We start from the raw sequence: 15,093 nt of genomic DNA, 5'->3' as shown, positions 1-15,093 counted from the left end.
GGTGGATGAACCAACTTTTTGTGTTTATTTATTGAAAAACAAATTAAAATATGCACTATTTTTACCTGCAGAAATGGTCTACATCATCATCCAAAATCTCCAACGGCATCACGCAAGCGCTGATGCTATTAAGCTTGACACAAAAAGGCGGAGAGAAAAAGTGCGGCGAGAGTGGAAATCGCTCGTTTCGATTTGGTGCCAGAGCGACAAAATATTTTTTTCAGTGAGGTTTATCCTCGCGTTCAACACAACTTGTAACATTCAGAATTAGAGTTGATAAGTTTGCGAAGCGTAGTGTCAGCTAAGTCGCCGCGAAAATTCGATTTATTTCCGAAACCACAATACGTAATGCAGTAGGGGGGGGAGGGGAGGGGTCGGAGGCCGTGATACGCTTCATACAAATTTTTTAAAATTTGTATGGAAATTTTGTTACAATGGAGGGAGGGGGTCTAAAATCCGATTTTTTGCGTTACGTAATAAAAGAACGCTCCCTTACACGGCCTCCGACCCACCCCCTCTCCTCCAACTGTATTACGTAATAAAAGAACACTCCCTTTACTAATCCGACAACACTTTTAAACTCGTTAAAAAGATCTTTTGGATTCCTTTCTAAAAATGTATCGAGAAATTAAAAAGAGAGATGTGAGCCGGTAAAATGGAGTTAAACTTTCGCAACTGTCATGGTAAACTTCACAGAAGCTTGACAGAAAGTTTGCACTTGTTGCCATGTTGCACTTTTAATTTCTCGATAGCGGTATATGCACTTCGGAAGAAATCGGTCAAGAAAAAAATCAAATGGGCAGCAGCGGCAGCTAAAGCAAGCCAGAGAGGGTGGAAGATAAGCCCCAAGAAATCGCTCCATCTCCTCTGCTGTTCGTATCGAGAAATTAAAAAGAGAGATGTGAGCCGGTAACATGGACTGAAACTTTCACAGCTGTCATGGAATACTTCACAGCAGCTTGACAAAAAGTTAAACTCCATGTTGCACTTTTAATTTCTCGATAGCTGTTTCTTGACCCCTTTACTTCCTATCGAGAAATTAAAAAGAGAGATGTCAGCCGGTAACATGGAGTGAAACTTTCGCAGCTTTCATGGTAAACTTCACAGCAGCTTGACAAAAAGTTTAACTCCATGTTGCACTTTTAATTTCTCGATTGTAAGGTATGCACTTCGGAAGAAACCGGTCAAGAAAAATTTCAAATGTGCAGCAGCGGTAGCGAAAGCAAGCCAGATAGGTTGAAGAAAAGCCCCAAGAAATCGCTCGATCTCCTTTGTTCTGCTGTTCGTAAATCTGTTTCTTGACCCCTTTCCTTTCGATCTCCATACTAGCCTTATCTGCGTACTAGCCTTGACGGATTTTCATACAAAACCACAAATGACAGTCCGAGCCTTTTCGTCCGGTCTACCGTTGTTTGAAAATCATTGATATTCATCAGTGTGTTGGTGCAGGGTGCCCGTAGTGCCAGCAGCAGTTTTGCAGTTTTCCTCCGTTCGCCGTCAGACATTTTCAAGTCGTAGAAGGTACCGAATCGTAAGTTCCTCATCTTTTGTGCAAATTTTCCTGTTTTCTGTCGAATTTTGTGTTGGTTTTTGGCTTTCTAAATGTAAGTACTATGCTGTTAAGTTTATCCGCTTTCAAAATTAGTCAACTGTGGTTGGAAAGGCGAGGGTCGTTTGCGAAAAAATTCCACGTTTCAAAACTCACTCTTTTTGCCCTTTGCGTCGCCGACGTGGTTAAGTTCCATGCATGTTTCTTTCTTTTTTTTTCTTTCTCGAAGGAAAAATCCTTTCGTCATATCAGCCTCACTGCTTGCGTAAGCGTGGGATAAGTCAGTGTGGCTAAGAATAACCGGATTTGGCTGAATTTGTCGCCAGCGCGATATGAAAAATGGCCCAACTTTTGATATCGAGCTCCCTTTTTTCCCCTTCGTCATGCTTCTCTGCTGCTGGCAAAATCGCGAATTTTCCTGCGCCATATTTGGCTGGTCGCTAGGGCGTCCCTTGGCACCTGGGATCCGTAACTTGCCTGAAACAGTATTTTGTAGAAAAATTATTGCGATAAGAAAAAATGTGCAGTTTTTTTCTGAAAATTTTTGTTTTTGAGACTGTTTTTAAATACCCATTTAGTAATTTCAAACCCAAAAAAGTAGTTTATGCAAAAAGTTGTAAAAAGAAGATTTTTTCAGTACGAGTTGTACATTTCTATAGTTTTTTTTAAATGGTCCTATAAGTTAATGTGTTTCTTATGTTTATTCGACCTAATAAAAAAAAAGTCTAGATTTATTTAACTAGGTTCAGATGAATACGACAAGTGCTGGAAAATTCAAGTTTTGCAACGAGTTCCAAACAACAATTTTTGCAATTCCGAAAAACAATCCATCGTTCAAATCAAAACAATGTTGAAAATTATTACTTTTCAAAACACGTGCTCGTTCAAATTTTCAGCATCCATTTCAGTGCTGAAAAGAAGATCTTTTCAGCGTCTGTTTTGACAAGTGTTTCTATTCGATTCTGTTGTATTTGGTAGAAAAAAGTAGGCTGTTCCGACGTTCGAGAATGACAGGAAAAGTAAGTGTTTTCACGACGGAATTAGAGACAGATATTTATTTGATCTTCCTGCTTTGATTTTGGGGTTTTTTCAAAGATAGCTGGAAATCTGTAAATTTGATTCGGGAACTTATGGTTTGTTAAATATGAAATATGTAATTAAGTGTCCCTTCAGCATACTGATAAAAAACACGATGAATTGAAAAAAGAATTAATCGATTTTCAACGGCTTTTCTGAAGAAAAATCCAGTAGAATCGAAAAAATATCTAAAAAAGTTGTTCCTCTAGATCTAGATAATATCTAGCAAAACAATGCCAAAGGGCCGTTGTGGGTTTGTAAACAAAGAGTGTATCCCTTTCATGCCAGATGTAAACATCCTCTAGCGTGACCAGGACACACTCTTTGTTTACAAACCCACAACGGCCCTTTGGCATTGTTTTGCTTGATATATTGAATCACCTTGCGAAATGTCGAGAAAGAACACTTTTGGAGTTTTTTTTTTTTTGAAAAGGTCCAATAAACCAAATTTCCAGTTTTTGCTTTTTGAGTGTTTTTGAAACCGCCTTGAGTCAGGGGTATTAAAAAACACCCAAAAAGCAAAGACTGAAGTCTTCTTTCAGGGTTCCAAATATCAGAACTTAATTTCAAATCATTTATTTAGCCCTCTAATGCCCAATCTTTTCAAAGAGATTTTTTCCGTGTTCAGGTGGTTATTTTAAGTATCTTTTGTTCTACGAAAAACATTACTTCGCTTGTTTTATGTTTTTTTCTAGTTTAGCTTTTATTAGTTTATTTTGCATTCGTCATGCTTAGTTTTTACGTGTTTTTGATAGCGTTTAGCTTATTTTACCACCTCCTATCATTTATTACCTATATTTTATTTCCGGTAGGTACATTGCATATTTTACTCATGCATAAAATATTGGAAAGTTAGCAAGTAACACAGCTACAGTTGACATTTTAAAAAATATTGGCAAAGTCGCATTGCTGAAAAAATGATTTTTTGCAATTTTGTTGATCGAAGCCTGCACAAAAGCCGGTTGTGGTGGTAGATCATCAATAACTAACATGGGACAGTTTTATTTAGAATGATAAAACAAATCGCTGAAATTTACTAAAAGAATAAAATAAAATAAAAATACCTATTCAAAGTGGTTTAGTTGAATCGAAGACATATGGATTTTTATGTAGGTACTTTTAAGATAAAAAAATCAAACTAAAATATATCTATTCAAATTGTTAAATGATCTTTTAATAATCTTTTTCCGTTGTAATTTCAATGTTAAACACTCAGTTCAAATAAATTTCAATAATTTCCATTTCTTTGCTCTTTTTCTCTCCCATTCTCTCTCTCTCTTTCTCTCGTTCTCTCTCTCTCAAGAGTTCCAGTTGGTGGGCGCCCGCGTGCATTGACAACCGATATCAAAATCAGTGTTTGTGTGTGAGCCCGAACGAAACAGACCGGAAAACCCAGCAGCCAGCCAGATCGACCGTGTTCATCTTCGCACTGTTATCGGGGAAACCACCACCAGTCGTAGCCCATCATCCATCCATCTCGTCTCGTCTCGTCACAAAGTTGTGAATTGAGCAAAGATCGCCTCGAGTGGCGCTAGCGTTTTATATGACTTTAGAAAGAATCCAAGGTAGGTGGAACAGAAGCGTCAAGCTTAATCTTGGGGAGGAAAAATAAATATGGAGAGCTATTTCTGCTAATCAGACAGTCATGGGCTTCTGGGTGATAAAATTAGCACGTGGGAGTTGCGATATTCGTGAGTAGGAAGTTTTTAGCAGCTTAAAAAGATAGGCAAAACAGATAAGGATGAGTTATAGCAGCAGCAGATTTCAAAATCTCAGGTAGAGAAGAAGAAAAAAAAAATCTCATTTTCAAACTGCATCTCTGCAAGCAAAGTGTGGCAAATATTGACCGGATGCTGGAGCTAGCTAAAAATAACTCAAACTCACACCACTCACCAACTCACTTTTGGTAGTCAGGAGGTCGTCGTCGTCGTGCACAGCACAGGGAAAACAAGAACCAAGAATAACAAGAAAGCATGTTCCGGGTGGCTCCCACCCATTCCGGACTGCTGCTGCTGCTGCTGCTTTCGGCTCTCCAAAAATAGGCGCCTGCGCAGTTCCTGCACGGTCTGCATAGCAATGATTTGTATTTTTCTTGGTTCTTTTGACGACTGAATTTAGGCTTAAAGTGCCACTTCTAACGAAAATCGTGACTTATTTGCACATTTTAACAAGTGTCTACCTGCTGGTACTTGCTTTTAAGTTTCTTCCAAGTACACATGCTGGGAAAACTCGCAGAGCAGAGAGAACTCGCCCGCGTGAGCAGCGGATCATATGGTGGTGCTTTCACTGCGAAACGATTTTCCTCCGGCCAGAGAGAAAAGCGAAATCTAGGCTCGCTGAGACACTAACGCGCTGAAGTTCGTGTGCTGTTCGCTCTGCTGCAGTTGAATAATTTTCAGACCACCTTTGAGAAGCGTGCGAGACAGAGAGAACTTGGCCTTGTAAAAGGAAAATTTGTGCAGAAAATAAAATTTTCATTTAGCCAGCTTTTATTTGCGGCTTGCGAGTTTGATTCCGGTGGTGGGAATCGCGTTACAATCACTTTTTTGATAAAAGCGCAAACAATTCTGGTCGTGGTCGTGGCCGGGTCCGGAAGAGCCGTGTGTCGCATGATTGGGATTTTCCAGCCGGAATTGGCCGGCCGTCATACAGGTGAGAGGAGGGGGATTGCAGCGAAAAAGCTAGACGGAATCTGCATTGTCATTCTACGGTGTGCGTCCATTTCGTGAAGCGGTAATGGGTCGAAAATGTTCCTTCTGGGAAAATCGGGTTGCAAAATGTTCTGATCTAGAGTAATTATGCTTATTACAATCATCGCCCTAACAGTACTATGGCTTTTAATCATAGCTTTTTTACGTTTTGACTACCTCACTGAGGAGAGGCTATAAAAGGCTATAAAATAAAATATAAAAAAAAAAAAACGATTTTGACTCAAGTCCGGAAGATTGTAAAAAGGGTGTTTTGCCTTCCTCACGTTACTGAGGAAAGGCTATAAAATCACTTGAACTTCTCCATTAGACCTCCTAGACCCACCTTCATGTATACCTATCGACTCAGAATCAAATTCTGAGCAAATGTCTGTGTGTGTGGTGGGATGTTGATCAAAAAATTGTCACTCGATTATCTCGACATTGGCTGAACCGATTTTGTCCGTTTTGGCGTCATTCGATCCGTCTTGGGGTCCCATAAGTCGCTATTAAAAATTATGTTGTTTAGTTAAGTACTTCAAAAGTTATGCTAAAAAAAACGATTTTAACAAAAGTCCGGAAGATTGTAAAAAGGGTGGTTTTTGTAAGAAAACCCGTCATGCTATACATTTTCAGAAAGGAATTTAAAAGACCTTTCCAACGCGTCCAAGACATTGAAGATCTGATAAATCTATCAAAAGTTATAAGCACTTAAGTGTTATTTATACGCTTTTTGGGGGCCGGATCTCAGATAAGTTGATGAAAACGTTGTCCGGATCTCTCATGCGACCTATCGTTGGATAGGTATTCAAAAGAGCTTTCCAACGCGTCCAAAACATTGAAGATCTGACAACCCTATCAAAAGTTATAAGCACTTAAGTGTCATTTACGCACTTTTTTGAGGCCGGATCTCAGATATTTTGATGAAAACGTTGTCCGGACCTATCATGCGACCTATCGTAGGATGGGTATTCAAAAGAACTTTCTAACACGTCCAAAACATTGAAGATCTGACAACCCTATCAAAAGTTATAAGCACTTAAGTGTTATTTACGCAATTTTTGCATTTTGGATGGCACTCTTTAAATGTGAGGAAGGCGCCAACCACCTAAGGGTGGATTAAGTAACGTTTTTAGTAAGAAAATCCGTAGAAGGGTATTGATAAGATCTTTCTAACGAGTCCAAAACATTGAAGATCTGACTAAGCACTTAAGGACAGAGTAACCAGTACGAAGAAAAGTAATTTTATGTCATGTACAAAGTTGAACAAAAAATCAAGAGGCAGTGGTAACTCTGTGTTACTCTGTGACTTAAGTGTTATTCATACACTTTTCAGAGGCTGGATCTCAGATATTTTGATGAAAACGTTGTCCGGATCTGTCATGATCTGATCTGTCATCAAAAGACCTTTCCAACGCGTCCATAAGATTGAAGATCTGACAACCCTATCAAAAGTTATGAGCATTTAAGTGTTCACAAAACACCTTTTGAAGCCGAATTTCAGATATTTAGATGAAAATGATGTCCTTATTAATCAAGCGACGCAGGGCATCTCCACCGCAGGGACCTTATTGCGTTGCAAATCTAATTTGGCACCCGCGTCAAGCCCACCGCGGTACTTGTTTAGGTTCGAGTTCATCCGTGTTCATCCGAATCTAAACAAAACTCAGGTTAGCTCCGGGATCTACCGGGAGCAAATCGTCTGACGGATGGTTTTTTTTTCAAGCAAAACAATGTAATTGGGCCAATGTGAGTTTGTAAACAAAGAGTTTATCCTGCTCACGTCAGTAAATGTTTACATTAGGAGTGATGATTGATTTTTCGATTTCAATTATTCGAGTTTGGAGATATTTTCTCTCCCGTGCTGCAAGTTTACGCATTAAAAATGACTTTTGGTAATCTGGGGTGATGCAGTTTAGTTTTTTAGGTCAGATTGGGGCTGTGTTTGATTAATTTTGGTCAACGCATTGTCGATCAACTGCCGGACATGCAAGAGACAAGTCATTTGTATTGAGTAAAAAGCAAAGCATAACATTTTAAATAAGCCAATGCGGGTTTGAAAACAAGCAATCCTAAGGGCATCTCCACCGCAGAGATCTAATTGCGTGGCAAACCTATCGGTTGGATTCCCAGTTTTAGCTTTGCTCCGTAGCTAATACACGTTTCCGCACCGCTGGGAGCTAATTTGGCTACTGAATCAAGCCCACCGCGGGGATCTAGTTTATACATTTTCCAATTTTAGCCGTTTTGTTGACCAAAATCAATGAAACTATGTTCTAGTATGATAGAACATGCTTCCAATTGCATTATATGTCCTAATTGTTTGCTTACATCTATAAAATATCATTTTCAAATTTTTAAAAGAGTTCATGCGATTTGCTCCCGACATGTTTGCACCCCAACTTTCGCACCGCGGGTAGCAAAGCTAGAGCTAAATTAGCCTTCGAGTTCATTCAGCGAAGAAAAAGTTCATCGGGGATCCGTCGAGTAGCCAAGATAAGTGCTCGAGAAGTCCCCAAGCTGCTGGTGGCTAATTTTTTCAGCGATTTTTAGAATTATTTGTATTTGTTTTGGTTGAAGATGCATTTATTTTGATTATCAAATTTTAATAAATATTAAAGAAATGAGTTATTTGGTTCAAAACGACTTAATTAAATTGAAAAATTGTGGAATTTATATTTATTTTGGTATTTCTTAAATAAAAAATAATCAGCCACCTATGTTTAATATAAGCAAACCATCACTAAAAATTTAAAAATAACTTAACCGATTTATACATTTTTAAATTATGTATTAAAATATAAATATAGGGTATGGAGTAAAATAAAATTACGAATACGTTTTTTATTATTATTTTTTTATTTGATTTTAAAAATATTTTGAATAGTTGTACCGTAAAGGAGCGGCCGTGGCTGACTGGTCACGGTGTACGCTTTGTAAGCGAATGATCCTGGGTTCGATTCCCATCTGCTCCCAACGAGAAAGTATAGGAAATATAAATCTTGAAACTCTGAACATGAACGAAAAATCAAAGTCGCTCGAGTCGGGGTTCGATCCCCCGTCCTTTGAATTGGTAAGCAAAAATGCTAACCACTATGCCTTAGCGACTTGGTGAGCTATGACTGGAATTAGGAATACTGTTACTATCAACTATATACGCGCTGGGTCCTTGTCCATTTGACAAGGGTTCGGAAGTTCTAAATAACGTTTGAATCCGATTGGTCCAAACGTTCTTCAGGGCGGGGCTTGTCGATAAAGCTGAAGTACCTCGCGCTCAGCCAGCGTAGAAATGGGTCACCGAAGCTCGGCAGAGCTAACACCTTCCAAATGCCTATGCGAGTTATTTGCATGTATAGAATGTAGATCTGAAAAAAACATGGAAACAACTCAATTTGTAAGAAGCGACCGCGTGGTCCCTTTTGGTTGGTTGGACACACACACATTTTGCATAGTTGTACCGTAAAGGCTGATACGCAGATTGGAAGGAACGCAAAACTCCATATAAAAAAACGCCCAATAAATGGTCAGGGAAAGGACCACGAAAAGATTTTTCTTAAGCGGTACGCAACTAAAAAGTAACAAAAACGAAAAGCGGCGTTTGACGTTTCTTCGCACGGTGCTTGTTTGCAATATGAATCGAAGAATTGGATTTTTCCTTTTTGAATGCGACTGAAAATCACAAACGTTTTGATAATCTTGTATTCGATATAATAATATTGAAAATCCCGAATCTCAAAATGCAGAATTTTGAAATTAAAAGGACAGACATAGTTTTATGGTCGGAATGGAGTAAAAAAAGAAGTTGTCTTTATAGCTGTAGGTCCACATGTCGGCCACTATTCCTAGTACCAACCAGCAACCTCTGGATTGTGAGTCCAGTGCGCTGTCCAATTGATCCACACGGACGGGATCGAAATGAAGTAAACCAGAGTGAAAAAAAACCTGACAATTATCATACAAATATCTATTTTCTGACTGAAAAACTCAATAATAAAAAAACAAGCTTCCCATGCGCCAGTGCCAACGCACACCGCGGGTTTGATTTTCTAGCTTCGGCACGAGCCTGAACCCATTGTGTGTTGGTATTTTGGTTCATCGTACCAGCGCACCACGACAATCTCGGCTCGTCGCCTCGGTTGTGTGTCTGGCACAAACCTTAGGCATGAACCCAGCGTGCCGTGGTACGCGCCGTGGTATTGAAACCGGTTTGTTCCGCCAGCGCATACCACGGCACATACCTCGGCTCGTACCGAGTGAAGCACCTTGGTTCATACACCGGGTTCATGCCATGGGTGAGTGCCAGACCCAAAACCGACGTTGCGAACCGAGAGTGTCGTGGTGCGCTGGTACGTTGAACCAAATACCCTCGGCTCGAGAGAGTCGGGTACGGGTGTAAACCGAACAAAGCAGGCGCAAAGCAAAACCGAGGTACAAGTGAACCGCGTGTACCGCACGGTGCAGGGAAGCTTGAATTTAGGAATTTAAGAATTTGAGAATTTAAGAATTTAAGAATTTAAGAATTCAAGAATTTAAGAATTTAAGAATCTAAGAATTTAAAAATTTATGATTTTAAGATTTTAAGAATTTAAGAATTTAGGAATTTAGGAATTTTAAGATCAGGATTGCATGTTTTCGAATCCGAATTGGCTTATTTAAAATGTTTTGCTTGAATTTTGCTTTTTACTCAATACAAATAACTTGTCTCTTGCATGTCCGGCAGTTGATCGACAATGCGTTGCCCAAAATTAATCAAACACAGCCCCAATCTGACCTAAAAAACTAAACTGCATCACCCCAGATTACCAAAAGTCATTTTTCATGCGTAAACTTGCAGCACGGGAGAGAAAATATCTCCAAACTCGAATAATTGAAATCGAAAAATCAATCATCACTCCTAATGTAAACATTTACTGACGTGAGCAGGATAAACTCTTTGTTTATAAACTCACATTGGCCCAATTACATTGTTTTGCTTGAAAAAAAACCATCCGTCAGACGATTTGCTCCCGGTAAATCCCGGAGATAACCTGAGTTTTGTTTAGATTCGGATGAACACGGATGAACTCGAACCTAAACAAATACCGCGGTGGGCTTGACGCGGGTGCCAAATTAGCTTTGCAACGCAATTAGGTCTCTGCGGTGGAGATGCCCTAAATCTACCATCTTTGAACTATTTACTTTTTTAAGGCAGCAGTGGCACCAAAAACCTGCTTCTTTTTGTAAACACATAATACAAAACATAAATACATGAGTAACAAAATACAAATAACACGGCTGGACCCAGAGCTCCATCTTCGCGAGGAGCTCGTTTGAGCTGGACTCCTACACTCCTGGCTGAATCATGTGAAAAGGAACAAAAGAAAGAAAAGCAAAGCAGGATCAAATAATTCAACGATCAAGATCATGAACAATAGATAAATAGACGCACGGCTTTTTTAATGGCAAAGGTGATTGAGCGAGTTAGGGGATAGGTTATGAGGACAGAACTCCACCTTGATTACATGTTGGGGAGTAACCTCGCAACTAACATGGAATTTTCACGATCTTTCCAGAAACACCAGCACTCAAAGGAGCACCGCTTTCTCCTCTCTTACGGAGTTTAGGTGGTACATTGTGCATGATTTCACAAACGCGTAGCATTAGTCACAGGTGCGTTATGAGGACGTCTATTGGTAGTCTCAAATTAAGAATCCCTATTCTATTTTGCAGGACTTCGAAATATTCCAGCAATAGACATCGGAAGCTGCAACCGTTTAGGGAAACGTGAAGATCCTGTCTCCTCGTTCCACATTCGAAGACCACACACGCTGCTGCTGTTGCTGCATAGGCCGGCTTCAAAATCAGAAACAACACAATACAACACAATATCCGAGATTTACCACGTCTAGGCAATTCAGTGAGTGACGAGAGGTGATTATTTTTCGACTGATTGGACTTTAACAAAGCTCGAGTAGAGGAGGAAGAAGAGGAAGAAGTACACAATAAAAAACCGGAAGTATTCTTCGCGTCTACGCGTGCGCGCGCGCGGACAAAGCCACGCCATCGAACGGTGGTTATGGTTTTTACGACGACGACGCTGTGTGAAAACAATCAAGTGTGACTGTAGCACCGCGCAAAATTAGTTCTGGATTTAGGTTGCTAACGCGTCGCAATCGGCTTTATCACGTTTTCGGTTTAGTTTGGTTTAGTTTTTCTGCAAACTCGACAAGTTTTCCTTCTTTCTCTCTCGTTGCGTTATTTATGTTATTCTAACCGATTGTTTACTTAACAGTTGGCTACCGCGCTGACCGTTTCTGTTTAGTTCTTTTGTTATTGTTTCTTTTTGTTTTTTATTTTCTCACCCTCACCCGCACACGTTTTGTGGTGGTTCTAGATAACGCTGCGCTAAGCAAAATCCCAAAGCCGTACCGTCTCTCCTCACGAAGAAAGAGCGCGCGCAGCAGTCCTGTTCCGTTCCGTCGATTTGATTGGAATTTGTTTTGGAATCCATCCGTGTGTGTGTTTGAGTGTGAGAGAGTTCGCGCGCTCGTCCTATCGGCAGAAGAGCAAGTGATTCAACCCCCCAACCATACAAATGCTTTTGATATTATCTGCGAGACCGCAAATCGAAGACGGAGATTCAGTTTCAAACGCCGACGCCCAAGTCGCTGTCGTCGACGTGAGTTACAGTAAAAGTGACTACAACAAACAACAACGCGGACATTGCGCTTGTTGAGCACGCCTCAGACGCAAACCGACTGTTGATCACTGCAGATGAATTTGGTCTGTGAAGAAGGAAGGATTCGCTAGAAGGCATCCTGGCAGAACTGTTTGTCCCCTTGATTGTGGAAACTGTACAGACGCGCACACGTTCAGAGTAAAGTTTGGGAGTCACACGGATCGTTGTAAGTTTAAGGAGTTGCTCGGTTTGTGTTTCGTGAAATAATTTTGTACATTTTTCCTTGCAGTACATTTCGAGTGTTTGAATTGAAAGAAGCGAAGGCAAGATGGGTACTGTCAACGTGAACCGCAACGTGACCGATGTGTTCTACAGGTACAAGATGCCACGGCTGAACGCCAAGGTCGAAGGAAAAGGTAACGGCATCAAGACTGTTCTAGTCAACATGTCAGATGTGGCGCGCGCTATCGGACGCCCCGCGACCTACCCGACCAAGTACTTTGGCTGTGAGCTCGGAGCGCAGACTCAATTCGATTACAAGGTAAGGAATCCGATTCGGATCTGGGATATTGTAAACGACTAACATTGTGTATCTCTTTCAAAAACGCAGAACGAACGTTTCATCGTCAACGGCTCGCACGACGCGAACAAGCTGCAGGATCTGTTGGACGGGTTCATCCGCAAGTTTGTGCTGTGTCCGGAGTGCGACAATCCCGAAACGGACCTGGTGGTGTCGTCGAAGAAGGGAACTATCTCGCAGGGCTGCAAGGCCTGTGGGTTCCACGGTCCGCTCGAGGTCAACCACAAGGTGAACACGTTTATCATCAAAAACCCGCCGAATTTGAACCCGGCCTCGCAGGGTGCTTCGTTGACCGAGGGCAAACGCAAGCAGCGCAAGAAGGGCGAGAACGGCGACGATTCGAACGCCCAGGACGGTGACACTACGGTCGCAGACGACACGATCAACTCGTCGCAGGCTGGTGGCGATGGCGATGATGATGACGATGTCAACTGGACGGTGGACACCTCGGTGGAAGCGGTCCGGGCTCGTATGCAAGATCTGACCGATGGAGCTAAGAACATGACAGTTTCGGACGACATTGACAAACCCGAGAAGGAGCGTATGGACATTTTCTACGAGCTGGTCAAGAAAGAACGTGACGCCGGCACGCTGGACAATGCCCAAACCCGCAAGGAACTCGCCACCGAGGCCAAGCGGCTGGACATCCAAGCCAAGGCCCCGCTAGTGCTGGCCGAGTTGCTCTTCACGGCCAACATTGTCCAGGAAGCCCGCAAGCATCGTATTCTGCTGCTGCTCTTCACCCACGATGACGTTAAGGCACAAAAGTACTTTATCGGTGGCTTGGAACAGATCATCTCGCTTCACGCTGATAAGCTGATGGACAAGGTGCCCGGTATTCTGAAGCTGTTCTACGACAGTGACATCCTCGAGGAGAAGGCCATCCTGGAGTGGTCCCAGAAGGTGAGCAAGAAGTACGTCTCCAAGGAAATTGCCACCCAGATCCACGAGAAGGCCACGCCGTTCATCAAATGGCTGCAGGAAGCCGAGGAGGAGGAGTCTTCCGAGGAGGATGATGACTCCGAGGTCGAAATCGAGTACGACGATCGCGCAAAGACCGATTCACTGCGCACGGGAGCCGCCAAACCCGAAGTCAAGAAACCCAAGGCCGACGACGAAGAAGACGGTGACGATCTCAACATTGACGATATCTAAATGTATGTTTCTCTTGTCGAATTCAAATTTGTTAAATTCCCAATTCCAACCGTTGCAAAACAAACAAAAAACTAATTTAAGAAGCCATGAACCATTAATCTACAACATAATATTCGGTCAAACAAACACAAACAGAAACAGCTTAATGTCTTAGATGAAAAAATTAAACAAAAATCATAAAAATATGAAAAGGTAAACATATAGATAGAGAGCCGGTCAATTTTGAACGTTTGCAACCCAGCTTGATATTCGTCTGATTGTGTCCAAATCGCGAAGATTGTTCCTTATACCCGCCACCGCTTCGTTTGGCTACTCGGTTTACAAATGAAAACAAGCACAGCACAGCACTTTTTTCCGTCAGCTCTCGTTAGGATTATATTTTGATACGCGCTAGGTTATTTCGCCCTCGTTTCGTTCATGTTCACGACCTTTTATTTGATATATAAATTCACTGGGTTTGTATCAAGAAGCTAAGTTTTTTTTAACGAGTCATGCAATTTCCTAACACAGAGACAGAGCAAAAAAAAAATGTAAGTGAATGTTCGATTTGTTTGAGAGAAATACACTACTAGCCGGTCGGAACATTATTGTAATCAAAATATGTTTATCAGAATACACAATTTTGAGATGGTAAAATGCACTCTGTCGTTTTTTTAATGCTTGAGAAATACCCGTTTAATCGGTTCTGTCCTGATCTTCCGTATCAACGTTACTCACTACCAAAACACTCAAGTAAGGTAAGAGCACTCATGTTTCACTCACCTTCTTCATACGTTCAATCCGTTCAATCTTTCGTAAGTGCATCTCCAGCGTGGGTAGCAAACATCGAAGCAAATGAAATTTGCACCCGACGTCAACCTCACCGCGGTACCTGTCGCGGTAGCAAATTTGCTCTCAGTTCTTCGGGATTTCACTTTGCTACCCGCTATTCTGCTGGTTTGCTACTGCGGCAAATGGAATGATGCACGGAAAACTGAATCATGCACGGAAAAAAAGGAGAATGGGCAAATTTGGTCCAAGGATGTACACGAACGGGACCAACTTTTTTCGAAAGATCTCGCCGAGACATGAAAAAAAGTCTTCTGGACCAACTCTCTAAACCCCGGGGTTCAAAAGTTACATGCTGTTGAAGTTTGTGCATTTTGAGTAAAAATATACAAAAAATCGGATTTTTACTATTTCTAAAATCATTTATAAAATCTTTGTTTCATTATGGATTTCGATTTTCTTGACTTCATTCGACGCGTATCAGCAAAAACTATGAATTCTGATATATCTTAGCATGATTGAAACATGATTTCACTTGTTTTTATCCGTTTGAACCGTTTGTGCAAGAGGCATCCCATAGAAACAAGTCGAAACTTCAAGGTTTTGAAAACGGATCCGA

General features: G+C 41.2%; 1 protein-coding gene across 5 annotated transcripts; it reads left to right on the top strand.

The window, feature by feature from the left end:
• Positions 1 to 1,427: 1,427 nt before the first annotated feature.
• Positions 1,428 to 14,346, top strand: LOC6031450 (eukaryotic translation initiation factor 5). Of its 5 annotated transcripts, none has more exons than XM_038252292.1 (7): positions 1,428 to 1,531; positions 3,930 to 4,191; positions 10,866 to 10,962; positions 11,023 to 11,209; positions 11,687 to 12,197; positions 12,261 to 12,512; positions 12,582 to 14,346. In XM_038252292.1, the coding sequence occupies exons 6-7, from the start codon at positions 12,300 to 12,302 to the stop codon at positions 13,704 to 13,706; spliced, it is 1,338 nt and encodes a 445-aa protein (XP_038108220.1). In that variant the 5' UTR covers positions 1,428 to 1,531; positions 3,930 to 4,191; positions 10,866 to 10,962; positions 11,023 to 11,209; positions 11,687 to 12,197; positions 12,261 to 12,299; the 3' UTR covers positions 13,707 to 14,346. The 5 variants fall into 5 exon arrangements, with proteins under 5 accessions (XP_038108220.1, XP_038108217.1, XP_038108219.1 ...); XM_038252289.1 differs by having other exon boundaries at positions 11,023 to 11,223; XM_038252291.1 differs by having other exon boundaries at positions 1,440 to 1,521; positions 11,023 to 12,197.
• The last annotated feature ends 747 nt before the right edge of the window (positions 14,347 to 15,093 follow it).

This window comes from Culex quinquefasciatus, chromosome 2, assembly GCF_015732765.1.
Source record: "Culex quinquefasciatus strain JHB chromosome 2, VPISU_Cqui_1.0_pri_paternal, whole genome shotgun sequence".
NCBI lineage: Eukaryota > Metazoa > Arthropoda > Insecta > Diptera > Culicidae > Culex > Culex quinquefasciatus.
This window is presented reverse-complemented; position numbering and strand designations above follow the sequence as displayed.

Bases quoted from the DNA above. Each gene is read 5' to 3' on its own strand.
- LOC6031450 (XM_038252292.1), top strand. From the start codon at position 12,300: ATGGGTACTGTCAACGTGAACCGCAACGTGACCGATGTGTTCTACAGG. The intron at 12,513-12,581 runs GTAAGGAATCCG...TCAAAAACGCAG, and splicing joins AGACTCAATTCGATTACAAG to AACGAACGTTTCATCGTCAA.